The sequence below is a fragment of the Electrona antarctica genome (assembly GCF_951216825.1).
Source record: "Electrona antarctica genome assembly, chromosome: 17".
Lineage (NCBI taxonomy): Eukaryota > Metazoa > Chordata > Actinopteri > Myctophiformes > Myctophidae > Electrona > Electrona antarctica.
In genome coordinates this window covers 45,949,005-45,963,615 of record NC_136798.1, presented here as the reverse complement: position 1 = coordinate 45,963,615, position 14,611 = coordinate 45,949,005, and the positions used below count along the sequence as shown (strand labels likewise).

Genomic DNA, 14,611 nt, shown 5'->3' with positions numbered 1-14,611 from the left:
GCAGATCTACAAGCTCACAATGCTCACAATGTGTCACACCGTGAATACTGACCCATCAAAGTGTACTTGCATGAGAGGGGGAGAGGTAGTGGAGTTAGCTGCTTTAGCAGACAGTTTGAGGGTCCAATGGAGTTAAGCGGTTCTGTCCGAAACACTTTTTACTACTTCTCATTGGTTCATTATTGTTTTAACCAACACACAGACAGGTGTTCAATAGCACTGATTTAAAAAAAATGAGTTAGGTGGTTTCCTCCCGACAGCAACGGAAATAAACAAAAACTTTAAAATAATTGTAGTGTTGTAAAAGAACAATATTTGTCTCTGAATGTAGTGGAGTAGATGTAAAAGTACTGCAAATGTGACATACCCAAGTAAAGTACAGATACCTAAAATCCACAAAACTAGCATCATTTGTATTGTTGACCTATTTCTACCATATAACGCAACCTTCGTTCAACTTATTAGAACCCTCTGTCACATGGAACTATTTTTTTGTGTCCAGTATCACTACGCTAGCAGTGTATTTCCTACAGCTTTAAGTCCAAAAATCTGAACTAATAAGCCTTTAAGTAAATGTACTTAGTTACTTTACACTGCTGAATAATAATGATCCATTGCAACAGTTTCCACCCAACAGCAACATTATGAAAAGCTAAATCGTGTTTTTTTTTACAAAAGATTCAAGATTCAATTCAAGATTCAATACTTGATTGCCATGTCAACAGAGTTGATTGGAATTTGTTTCAGTGCTCTGAAAACAGACATACAGACAAACATCACATTTCATACAGTAGAAGAGGATACAAAAGTACAAACATCATATGAGAAGGACCAATAAATACGAAAGAAGAAAAGTTACAATTCATGTTGAATAAATAACCATTCATCGCAGATTATTGTTTTTACAACCAGCTTCACGCTGTAAAGTGTAAAAGTAGTTGTGTTGTGTTGTGTGTGATCTTACCTGGTCAGCATGACCAGCCTCTTTGTAGCGCAGTACATAGTTAATGATGCCATCCTTCTCATAGGCCGGTTCCCAGGTCAGTTCAACGCTGGTGTCGGACACAGCGCCCACCAGGAACTTGGTTGGCTGACCAGGAACTGGAGAGACATGAAACATATAACCAGACATGGAAACAGTGAGTCACGTGGACATTTGGAGTGAGTCAGCAGTTCTAACTGCAGTGGGGAGTTTGTTCCACAGTTTGGGAGACAGAAAGGAGAAGAGTGTGGGACGGTGGAGCGTTGTCCCAGATGTTTTAAGGAAAGTTCAGAGCTTCCCTGTGTTCTCTGAGTGAGCATAACGTGAATGCTCTCTCTCCCTCTCTCTCTCTCTAAAACTTTATTTATATAGCACCTTTCAAATTTGCATTACAAAGTGCTTTACATCAACAAACAGAAAAATATACAGCAGAAGACATTTCAATAGGCAACAAAATATTATAAGCAGCAGGAAAAAAAAGTATATACTAAAATGGTCTGGTTGGGCAGGACTGTCTTTTTTGTACTCATTGTACATGTACAGTATATTACTTTCTAGAAGTAGAAGTACGTTAACGAGGTAATATAACACTTCATAGCAAGGTGCTCAGGGTTAAGTGCACATTGCAAGAGACTTTTGGACTAATGATTTGTAAGACCTGTTGTGTTTGTAATTGTATTGTGTTATAGGTTAGGTATACTGTGCCAAAATGCAGTCTTCTATGCATTTAAAGGATATGTTTCTGTCGCAGACGCTAATTTCTGGGAGCTCCTGCAAGAACTAAAAGCGACTTTCACCGCTGCATATCAGGCATATTGTTAAAGGTATATTCAGTGATTTCACTTAATTCAAATATCACTTATTTTTTTGTTTTGTTGTGATAATCCTCCCTACTATAGAGTGTGCTGACCATATAAGGAGTTCCTCCCTGTCACCAGTTAACCCCTGGGGGTAAAAAAAAACGTAGGTTTCGTTTTTGGCTGGGTGGCCCAGCCTTCATCCAATCAGGATAGAAAGGGGCCTTCCGCCAATCATGATCGAGCGGGGGCGGGCCTTGGTTGTGTGTGCTGTTGGCCTGCCGCGTGTCCCCCCCACTGTAGTGCGTGCATGTGCACATCTTGTTACCGGGCCGGACCGGGGGGTTTTCCAAATCACCCAAATCACTGAATGCTCCTTTAAAACTGATAGGAGAGATAGAAGGTCCGCCCTGCCATGAGAGGGCAGTGTGGGGCCCATGAGTGCAGAGTTCCGAGTGACCGGAAGTGGTCATAGCAGGGGAGTGGACAGCCGGGTCAGACTGTACCATACTAAATGGTAAATGGTGCATTTATATCCAAGGCGCTTTACATAGATTGTGCATTACATTCACCCATTCACACACATTCATACACCGATTGCAGCGGAAGCCATGCAAGGTACCAACCAGCACATCGGGAGCAATTTGGGGTTCAGTGTCTTGCCCAAGGACACTTCGACATGTAGACAGGAGGAGCCGGGATTCGAACCGCCGACCCATGGATCATTGGACGACCTGCTCTACCTCCTGAGCCACAGCCACACTGTACGGTACAGTACAGTACCATACTGTACCGTACTTAACCATACTGTAGCCTACTGTACCGTACCGTACCGTACCTTACCGTACCATATTGTGCTGTACAGTACTGTATTGTACCATACTGTTAGTAGGTCGGACAAATGCCTGTGTCCTGTGTGTGTGTGTGTCACAGTCCCAGGCAGGGCTGTGTTTTTGTCTCCACCAGGCCGAAGGCATGGGGAGAGAGTATGTTTTGCACTCCGTCCGTCCGTCCGTGTGTCCGTGTGTCCGTCCGTCCGTGTGTCCGTGTGTCCGTCCGTCCGTGTGTCCGTCCGTCTGTGAACAGCTAATCTCCGGCACCGTTAACCCGGTCGATGCCAAATTTTGCACACACACTCCCTGGATGCCAACGATGAACCTCTGCCCCAAAATTTCCAGAATGGCCTGTTATAGCGCCACCAGGAGGCCGCTTTGTGCAAAACAAGTTTTTGGACAGTACACCTACATATTTTGTCCAAACATCATGCAAATTGGTACACAGTCTCTCTAGAGCCATTCAACGAAACGGGTCTTTCAGATTTCTCAGACTCTATCCTGATTGGCTTCCAAAGTTTGCAGGAGTGCTCGGTTTCAAACAAAATGCTGCAAATCATGAACACATCATGTGATGTCCGTGAAATTGTGCACGCACATTCCCACTAGGCAGAGGAAGAAATGCCCCATGAACATTTTCAACTCAGCCTCATGGTGGCGCTATACCTGGCCGAAAAGTGTTTTTACCTCTAACTGCACGGATCTGTGAATAACTTCGTATGCCAACTCCCTAGAGGCCAAGGAAAAACCTTTGCCTGGAATTTTTCACATCTGCTCTTTATAGCGCCACCAGGAGGCCGACATATGTAAAACACATTTTCTAATATTACTCCTTCAGATTGTATCCAAATTTCACGCAAATCGGTACACATGCTCTCCATAGTCATGTGATCAAAACGGGTTTGTTTGATTTCTCATAATCCACCCTCATTGGCTACGATTGGCTCCTAAACTTTTCAGGAGTAGCCCGCTTTGTACCCGTTTCGTACAAATCGCCACAACTACTCAACGCAGCGTCCGATTGTGGTGAAACTGTGCATGCATATTCCCACTAGGCTTTGGAAGAAATGCCACTTGACCGTTTTCAAATCAGCCTCATGGTGGCGCTACAACAGGCCAAGCCGCGACGCACACACACACACACACACACACACACACACACACACACACACACACACACACACACACACACAACACACACACGTTTATATTGCTCCTAAACATTTTGCCAAACATCACACACACACACTCCTATCCTCCTGGTGGAGACCTGTGCCCAGAAGGGCACTTTTTCTAGTTATATTATGATTAGGCCATTCTCTCTAATCTTTCATTTGAGAACTGCTAGGTGTTCTGGCATACTCATTTTAGCACGACTGGACAGCCTTTTTCTACCAATCAGATTGCTTGGTTGTAACTATACCTGTTGTAAGCTATCATATTATAGTGTTATAGTGTTCTATAGATTGTTTATAACTCACCAGAGACAGTGATATAAACTGGGTTGCTGTACTGTGTGTAGTATGGTGGGTCTCCTCTCCCTCCTCGACACCGGTAGTTTCCACTCTCTGAGACACTGGAGGGACTGAATGTGTAGGTTGATCCACCTGTCTTCACTGGTCTAGACTCCCTGACCCAGTAGATGTTCCATGAAGCTGTACTGTCTTCCACAGTACAGGTGAGAGTCACTCTGTCAGATACCAGTACACTGGTTCTGTCTGATTCCAGTGTAGGCGTTGGTTTAGCTGTGTGCATGACAGAGAAAAAAAATCACACTCGTGTGAAGTGAGTGGCAGTCTTATCATCATACATAATCATGCATCATCACATTCCGTGCTCAGCCAATCAAATCATCACATTCCGTGGTACAGACACAAAGCTGTGAAAAAATGAGTAAGTATTATTTCACAAATAAATAAAAACTTAGGACAAGTGTTTTTTTAAACACACACACACACACACACACACACACACACACACACACACACACACACACACACACACACACACACACACACACACACACACACACACACACACACACACACACACACACAATACCTCTGCCCTGAAGCACTGCTGATTATAGAGTCCCATTTCCCACATCCTTACAGTACATTCATCTCTTTATGGCTACAGTACTACAGAACCATAGTTAAACCATCATATTAATGTTGTAAATTATCATGAACATAATGTCAGTGATGAGTAAATGATATGACTTACCTGATACCATCAAGGTGACTTTATCACTTTGTTTCACAACCAGGTTATTCTCTGTAAGACGACCGGTACACTGGTATTCACTGTCCCTTGTGCTGTGTGGCGTTGTTTTAAATACACAAGGACTCTGACCAGAGTCGCGGTTAAAGTAAGCACCATCTTTGCGTATTGTATAAGACCAGAGCTTTCCTTCTCTCATGTCACATGTGAACCTAACAGTCTCTCCAGTAAATGCTGGGTTGGGCAGAACGGTCAGAACAGCTGGAGGTCTCTCTACACAAACACATGCATGGGTCAATAATGTGTTATGAATCTACAGCAACACATTGTGGAATAAAGTGGGATGTAGTTGTGAAATAGTGTTTATAACTCACCAGAGACAGTGATATAAACTGGGTTGCTGTACTGTGTGTAGTATGGTGGGTCTCCTCTCCCTCCTCGACACCGGTATTGTCCACTCTCTGAGACACTGGAGGGCCTGAATGTGTAGGTTGATCCACCTGTCTTCACTGGTGTAGACTCTCTGTACCAGAAGATGTTCCATGAAGCTGTACTTTCTTCCACAGTACAGGTGAGAGTCACACTGTCAGATACCAGTACACTGGTTCTGTCTGATACCAGTGTAGGCGTTGGTTTAGCTGTGTGCATGACAGAGAAAAAAATCACACTCGTGTGAAGTGAGTGGCGGTCTTATCATCATACATAATCATGCATCATCACATTCCGTGCTCAGCCAATCAAATCATCACATTCCGTGGTACAGACACAAAGCTGTGAAAAAATGAGTAAGTATTATTTCACAAATAAATAAAAACTTAGGACAAGTGTTTTTTTAACACACACACACACACACACACACACACACACACACACACACACACACACACACACACACACACACACACACACACACACACACACACACACACACAATACCTCTGCCCTGAAGCACTGCTGATTATAGAGTCCCATTTCCCACATCCTTACAGTACATTCATCTCTTTATGGCTACAGTACTACAGAACCATAGTTAAACCATCATATTAATGTTGTAAATGATCATGAACATAACGTCAGTGATGAGTAAATGATATGACTTACCTGATGATACCGTCAAGGTGATTTTATCACTTTTCACAACCAGGTCATTCTCTGTAAGACGACCGGTGCACTGGTATTCACCACTGTCCTTTGTGCTGTGTGGCCTTGTTTCAAATATATAAGGATTCTGACCAGAGTCGCGGTTAAAGTAAGCACCATCTTTGCGTATTGTATAAGACCAGAGCTTTCCTTCTCTCATGTCACATGTGAACCTAACAGTCTCTCCAGTAAATGCTGGGTTGGGCAGAACGGTCAGAACAGCTGGAGGTCTCTCTACACAAACACATGCATGGGTCAATAATGTGTTATGAATCTACAGCAACACATTGTGGAATAAAGTGGGATGTAGTTGTGAAATAGTGTGTTTATAACTCACCAGAGACAGTATTATAAACTGAGTTGCTGTAATGTGTGTAGTATGGTGGGTCTCCTCTCCCTCCTCGACACTGGTATCGTCCACTCTCTGAGACACTGGAGGGACTGAATGTGTAGATTGATCCACCTGTCTTCACTGGTGTAGACTCTCTGTACCAGAAGATGTTCCATGAAGCTGTACTGTCTTCCACAGTACAGGCGAGAGTCACACTGTCAGATACCAGTACACTGGATCTGTCTGATACCAGTTTAGGCTTTGGTTTAGCTGTGTGTTTTATGACAGAGAAAAAAATCACACTCGTGTGAAGTGAGTGGCGTTCTTATCATCATACATAATCATGCATCATCACATTCCGTGCTCAGCCAATCAAATCATCACATTCCGTGGTACAGACACAAAGCTGTGAAAAAATGAGTAAGTATTATTTCACAAATAAATAAAAACTTAGGACAAGTGTTTTTTTAAACACACACACACACACACACACACACACACACACACACACACACACACACACACACACACACACACACACACACACACACACACACACACACACACACACACACACACACACACACACACACACACACAATACCTCTGCCCTGAAGCACTGCTGATTATAGAGTCCCATTTCCCACATCCTTACAGTACATTCATCTCTTTATGGCTACAGTACTACAGAACCATAGTTAAACCATCATATTAATGTTGTAAATGATCATGAACATAATGTCAGTGATGAGTAAATTATATGACTTACCTGATGATACCGTCAAGGTGATTTTATCACTTTTCACCACCTGGTTATCCTCTGTACGACGACCGGTACACTGGTATTCACCACTGTCACTTGTGCTGTCTGGCCTTGTTCCAAATATATAAGTACTCTGACCAGAGTAGCTGTTAAAGTTAGCACCATCTTTGTGTATTGTATAAGACCAGAGCTTTCCTTCTCTCATGTCACATGTGAACGTAACAGTCTCTCCAGTAAATGCTGGGTTGGGCAGAACGGTCAGAACAGCTGGAGGTCTCTCTACACAAACACATGCATGGGTCAATACTCAATAATGTGTTATGAATCTACAGCAACACATTGTGGAATAAAGTGGGATGTGAAATAGTGTGTTTATAACTCACCAGAGACAGTGATAGAATCTAAGTTGCTGCTATGTGTGTAGTATGGTGGGTTTCCTCTCCTTCCTCGACACCAGTATTGTCCACTCTCTGAGACACTGGAGGGACTGAATGTGTAGGTTGATCCACCTGTCTTCACTGGTCTAGACTCTCTGTACCAGAAGATGTTCCATGAAGCTGTACTGTCTTCCACAGTACAGGTGAGAGTCACACTGTCAGATACCAGATACCTGGTTCTGTCTGATTCCAGTGTAGGCGTTGGTTTAGCTGTGTGCATGACAGAGAAAAAAATCTCACTCGTGTGAAGTGAGTGGCGGTCTTATCATCATACATAATCATGCATCATCACATTCCGTGCTCAGCCAATCAAATCATCACATTCCGTGGTACAGACACAAAGCTGTGCATAGCGCCCCTCAAAAAAATGAAAAAATATAATTTCACAAATAAATACAATCTCCAGACAAGTGTTTTTTTTAAACATGCACGCACGCACCCACGCACGCACGTACACACGCACACGTCAGAAAGTAATGTTAGGATACCACCCGCTCTGCCATGAAGCACTGCTGATTATCAAGTCCCATTTCCCACATTCTTACATTCATCTCTTTATGGCTACAGTACTACAGAACCATATATTTAAACCATCAAATTAATGTCATGTTACTATCATAAACATAATGTCAGTAAGTAAGTGATGATGTCACTTACCTGATACCGTCAAGGGGACTTTATCACTTTGTTTCACAACCAGGTTATTCTCTGTAAGACGACCTGCAGTACACTGGTATTCACCACTGGACCTTGTGTTGTATGGCGTTGTTTGAAATACATAAGGACTCTGACCAGAGTAGCTGTTAAAGGAAGCACCATCTTTGTCTATTGTATAAGACCAGTCACTCTGCTCTCCTTCTCCCATGTCACATGTGAACGTAACAGTCTCTCCAGTAAATGCTGGGTTGGGCAGAACGGTCAGAACAGCTGGAGGTCTCTCTACACAAACACATGCATGGGTCAATACTCAATAATGTGTTTTGAATCTACAGCAACACATTGTGGAATAAAGTGGGATGTGAAATAGTGTGTTTATAACTCACCAGAGACAGTGATAGAATCTAAGTTGCTGCTATGTGTGTAGTATGGTGGGTTTCCTCTCCTTCCTCGACACCAGTATTGTCCACTCTCTGAGACACTGGAGGGACTGAATGTGTAGGTTGATCCACCTGTCTTCACTGGTCTAGACTCCCTGACCCAGTAGATGTTCCATGAAGCTGTACTGTCTTCCACAGTACAGGTGAGAGTCACACTGTCAGATACCAGTACACTGGTTCTGTCTGATACCAGTGTAGGCGTTGGTTTAGCTGTGTGCATGACAGAGAAAAAAATCACACTCGTGTGAAGTGAGTGGCGGTCTTATCATCATACATAATCATGCATCATCACATTCCGTGCTCAGCCAATCAAATCATCACATTCCGTGGTACAGACACAAAGCTGTGAAAAAATGAGTAAGTATTATTTCACAAATAAATAAAAACTTAGGACAAGTGTTTTTTTAAACACACACACACACACACACACACACACACACACACACACACACACACACACACACACACACACACACACACACACACACACACACACACACACACACACACAATACCTCTGCCCTGAAGCACTGCTGATTATAGAGTCCCATTTCCCACATCCTTACAGTACATTCATCTCTTTATGGCTACAGTACTACAGAACCATAGTTAAACCATCATATTAATGTTATGTTATTATCATGAACATAATGTCAGTGAGTAAGTGATGATGTGACTTACCTGATACCGTCAAGGTGATTTTATCACTTTTCACCACCTGGTTATCCTCGGTAAGACGACCGGTACACTGGTATTCACCACTGTCCCTTGTGCTGTGTGGCGTTATTTGAAATATATAAGGACTCTGACCAGAGTCGTGGTGAAAGTTAGCACCATCTTTGTCTATTGTATAAGACCAGAGCTTTCCTTCTCTCATGTCACATGTGAACGTAACAGTCTCTCCAGTAAATGCTGGGTTGGGCAGAACGGTCAGAACAGCTGGAGGTCTCTCTACACAAACACATGCATGGGTCAATAATGTGTTATGAATCTACAGCAACACATTGTGGAATAAAGTGGGATGTAGTTGTGAAATAGTGTGTTTATAACTCACCAGAGACAGTGATAGAAACTGAGTTGCTGTACTGTGTGTAGTATGGTGGGTCTCCTCTCCCTCCTCGACACTGGTATCGTCCACTCTCTGAGACACTGGAGGGCCTGAATGTGTAGGTTGATCCACCTGTCTTCACTGGTCTAGACTCTCTGACCCAGTAGATGTTCCATGAAGCTGTACTGTCTTCCACAGTACAGGTGAGAGTCACTCTGTCAGATACCAGTACACTGGTTCTGTCTGATACCAGTGTAGGTGTTGGTTTAGCTGTGTGCATGACAGAGAAAAAAATCACACTAGTGTGAAGTGAGGCTCTTATCATCATACATCATCATGTATCATCACATTCCGTGCTCAGCCAATGAAATCATCACATTCCGTGGTACAAAGACACAAAGCTGTGCATAGGAGGGGCTAGTGCCTCTCAAAAAGTATTATTTCACAAATAAATACAAACTCAGGACAAGTGGGATTTTAAAACATGCATGTACATACACACGCGCGCACACACACACACACACACACACACACACACACACACACACACACACACACACACACACACACACACACAATACCTCTGCCCTGAAGCACTGCTGATTATAGAGTCCCATTTCCCACATCCTTACAGTACATTCATCTCTTTATGGCTACAGTACTACAGAACCATAGTTAAACCATCATATTAATGTTGTAAATGATCATGAACATAATGTCAGTGATGAGTAAATGATATGACTTACCTGATACCGTCAAGGTGATTTTATCACTTTTCACAACCAGGTCATTCTCTGTAAGACGACCGGTACACTGGTATTCACCACTGGACCTTGTGCTGAGTGGCCTTGTTTGAAATACATAAGGACTCTGACCAGAGTAGCTGTTAAAGTTAGCACCATCTTTGTCTAATGTATAAGACCAGAACTTTCTTTCTCTCATGTCACATGTGAACGTAACAGTCTCTCCAGTAAATGCTGGGTTGGGTTGCACGGACAGAACAGCTGGAAGTCTCTCTACACAAACACATGGATCAATAATGTGTTATGAATCTACAGCAACACATTGTGGAATAAAGTGGGATGTAGTTGTGAAATAGTGTTTATAACTCACCAGAGACAGTGATATAAACTGGGTTGCTGTACTGTGTGTAGTATGGTGGGTCTCCTCTCCCTCCTCGACACTGGTATTGTCCACTCTCTGAGACACTGGAGGGACTGAATGTGTAGGTTGATCCACCTGTCTTCACTGGTCTAGACTCCCTGACCCAGTAGATGTTCCATGAAGCTGTACTGTCTTCCACAGTACAGGTGAGAGTCACTCTGTCAGATATCAGTACACTGGTTCTGTCTGATACCAGTGTAGACGTTGGTTTAGCTGTGTGCATGACAGAGAAAAAAATCACACTAGTGTGAAGTGAGGCTCTTATCATCATACATCATCATGTATCATCACATTCCGTGCTCAGCCAATGAAATCATCACATTCCGTGCTCAGCCAATGAAATCATCACATTCCGTGGTACAAAGACACAAAGCTGTGCATATAGGAGGGGCTAGTGCCTCTCAAAAAGTATTATTTCACAAATAAATACAAACTCAGGACAAGTGGGATTTTAAAACATGCATGTACATACACACGCGCGCGAGCACACACACACACACACACACACACACACACACACACACACACACACACACACACACACACACACACACACACACACACACACACACACACACACACACACACACACACACACACACATGAATTAATTAATGAATTTAGCTTCATGACATTCCATCCTCTGTGTCTCGGGTGGTGGTGGGCGCTACTAAAATGATATATTATTCAAAGAATAATACATAATCACCGTGAAATACCATATACCACAGTATTTTGTTTGATACCGCACTATAAAATGTCATATCGTTACATGCCTAGTGATGAGTAAGGGCGATGATGTGACTTACCTGATACAATCAAAGTTACTTCATCGCTCTCTCTTTGAGGTGTTTTATCGCGACTGTAACACTGGTATTTATTTTGACCATCTCGCTCTGCTTGCAATACAAAATGATTCTGATCAGTGGAGCGGAAGAAGTGATCATCTCTGTATAAGTTCCAGCCTTTGTCCTCTCCTTCCTTGTCACATATCAATGTAACAGTCTCTCCAGTGAATGCTGGGTTGGGCAGCACGCTCAGAACAGCTTTTGGTGTATCTACACAAACACACAAGTAGAATTAAACTAAATGCTACATTATGTCGCTAAATTACAAAAAGTAAGTTGACTACATTTACAAAATAGGATTTTATACCTATAGTATAAAACTGACATTTGTAATGAAGTGTGTAAAGGTGTAAATAATATGATATTTACTGAGTGAATAAAGACAATAGACAATAGATAATAAATTAATCCTCACCTTGACTGAGTCCACAGGAGAGGAAGATGCTCACCACTAGAGAAAAACATTTGATGAGACAATATCAAGCTAAGCATGAACTGCATTAATTATTCCTATTTAACACAATTCCAACAGACAGCTATTTGGCTCATGTTCAATTAGAACAAATACATAATAACCTGAAAGGGTATTTGACTTTAAAACACTTCTGTGGTTATTCTAACATCTACTCTGGCCTTTTGCACCCCAGACAGTTTTTAAGTTGCTTGATTCAATCAAATAGCTACATTTATTTGATATCCGTTGAGGAGTATCTATAGAGGGCATTTCCAAAAGCAATTTCACTTCTTCTAAGTTATAAGTTCTAACCCACGAATGAAAAGGTTTCAGTTTACGTCATGCAGCTTCCTCATGTTCTGACAGCAGCAGCAACCCACGACTTACACAGTCCTGAGTAACGCCCCTTTATAGCATGTGTACATGTTTACAGTGTTCTGAAGAACATGTTGAAATGCTTTCATAAAGTATGACAATACCAAGCTTTCATCTGAGGCTACACATTAACCCATTGGGGTCCTCATGTCAAGGACCCCACAAATTATATGGAATTGGCCACTGACCCCCATCTGAAAATATGTTGTTCCAGGAACACCCCCAGAAGCAAAGACATGAGTTAAAAACGTTCGCTCTGAAAGAATATACATTCCAGATTTGAGCGTCATTTTCACGATTTTTCAAAAATAGCAGACCTACAAGCTCATAGCGCGGCACTCGGTGCCGCGCTACGAGCTTGTAGATCTGCTATTTTTCAATAGCTAAAGTATAACAATGCTTTAAAACACCAAAAGGGGTTTCCGCCCAAAATGGGTTGATGTATTGGAGAAGAACGTATATGTCATTTTATGAAGGTGTTTCTGTACTGTATATAGTTGCATCATCACTGCTGTGCGTTGGCCTGTTTAGTTTTTTATTGCTTATAGTCATTACAAATATTGTCGAAATTGTAAATATACAGCGAGGTTAAAACATTGATCAAGATCCTAAATGAAATAAAATGAAATAAAAACACTAAGCGTCACTATGTAATTTTGTTTTTATTAATACAATGTAATTTTGTTTTTATTAATATAATGTAATTTTGTTTTTATTAATAAAATGTAATTTTGTTTTTATTAATAAAATGTAATTTTGTCCAATATGTAAGTTAATACATTATAATTTATATAAGGTTGTATTTTGTCTCCCTGCTCTTCTATCTACATACATTTAGATCGTGTCAAAGGTCACGTCTCACCTAGACACAGGATCTGACCTGGCAGGCTCTATTAGCTCAATGGTAAAACTCAGAAAACGGGTTCAAATCCGGGTAGAAGAGTAAAGTTACATATTTACAGATTGAATGAATTCAAACTCATAATCTTAATAATAGTAGTTCAACTATAAATAATTACTCACAGAGGAGAACGCAGGCCACGGTGAGTAGTTTCATCTTCTCTTGAACGGCTCCGAACAACCTTCTACTTCCTGTTCATAGTGAACTAATAGTTACAGAGAGATAGAGAGAGAGAGAGAGAGAGAGAGAGAGAGAGAGAGAGAGAGAGAGAGAGAGAGAGAGAGAGAGAGAGAGAGAGAGAGGGGTGGGCCGGGGGGGTGGAGTTCACGTCATGCAATGGGCTCAGCATGGAACTTCTTCTTGCTCTAACTTCCTCTTTTTCGGAAGAGAGGCTGAGAAAAAAGATCTTGCAGGTTCTTTTCTGATTAGAAGTATAGAAATCAACACGTTGCATTAAAATGACATCTTCCATGATTGAACACAGGGTCACTCCATGCTCATTCATAAAGTATCATTCTTGTTACAGGTCTCTCCATTCCAGAGATAATACTGATTATGTCATTTTAACCATGACCTTAGACCAGCTGTGTCCAAAGTGCGGCCCGCGGGCCAAATACGGCCCGCAGCTTCATACCTGAATTGTATTATGATCAACGGCCCGCCCAACAGTATGGGACATTTTTACATTAGAGTTTTGTAACCTGGGCATTTCCCACGGTATAATTTGTCAGTGTTCCTTGTTTTTTTTTACCTTTTACCTTGCTTGCTTGGTTATACATTTGGAAAATGTGACATAAGGCTGAAAAAAGGCTGAGATACACGTTTTGTTCACAGCACACACCTGACCATTGATATGATGATGATGATAGTTAAATAGACTCGTTTAAATCCGAAGCTAAATTGTTAGCCCTTGGGTGTTTTAATATTTTCCAATATGGCCCTCTTTGAAAACAGTTTGGACACCCCTGCCTTAGACCTTTTGAAGTCTGTTCTGGATGTCGGCCTTAACTGTCTTGACAGTCTGGGTGGGGCAGTGCATGGAAACCACTTACCCATCTCACTTATCCATCTCACATCTTGAGCGAGGTCATGCACACACACTTGGACTTATTATTACCCAAGTATCTAGCCAAGTATAAATATTGTGATGTGCGTGCGTGTGAACACGGACGCATCAATGACGCCACGCAGGCAGGCGTGTTAAACGAACGGGGACAG

General features: G+C 42.1%; 1 protein-coding gene across 1 annotated transcript in view; it reads right to left on the bottom strand.

The window, feature by feature from the left end:
- LOC306941163 (receptor-type tyrosine-protein phosphatase S-like) overlaps positions 1-4,848 on the bottom strand; it is a gene marked incomplete at both ends in the record, with an annotated part of 7,122 nt that extends 2,274 nt beyond the window's left edge. The window contains 2 exons of the mRNA XM_079526475.1: positions 965-1,101; positions 4,839-4,848. Of these exons, the coding sequence (XP_079382601.1) occupies positions 965-1,101; positions 4,839-4,848 (147 nt within the window). The remainder of the gene's footprint in view (positions 1-964; positions 1,102-4,838) is intronic.
- Positions 4,849-14,611: the final 9,763 nt, after the last annotated feature.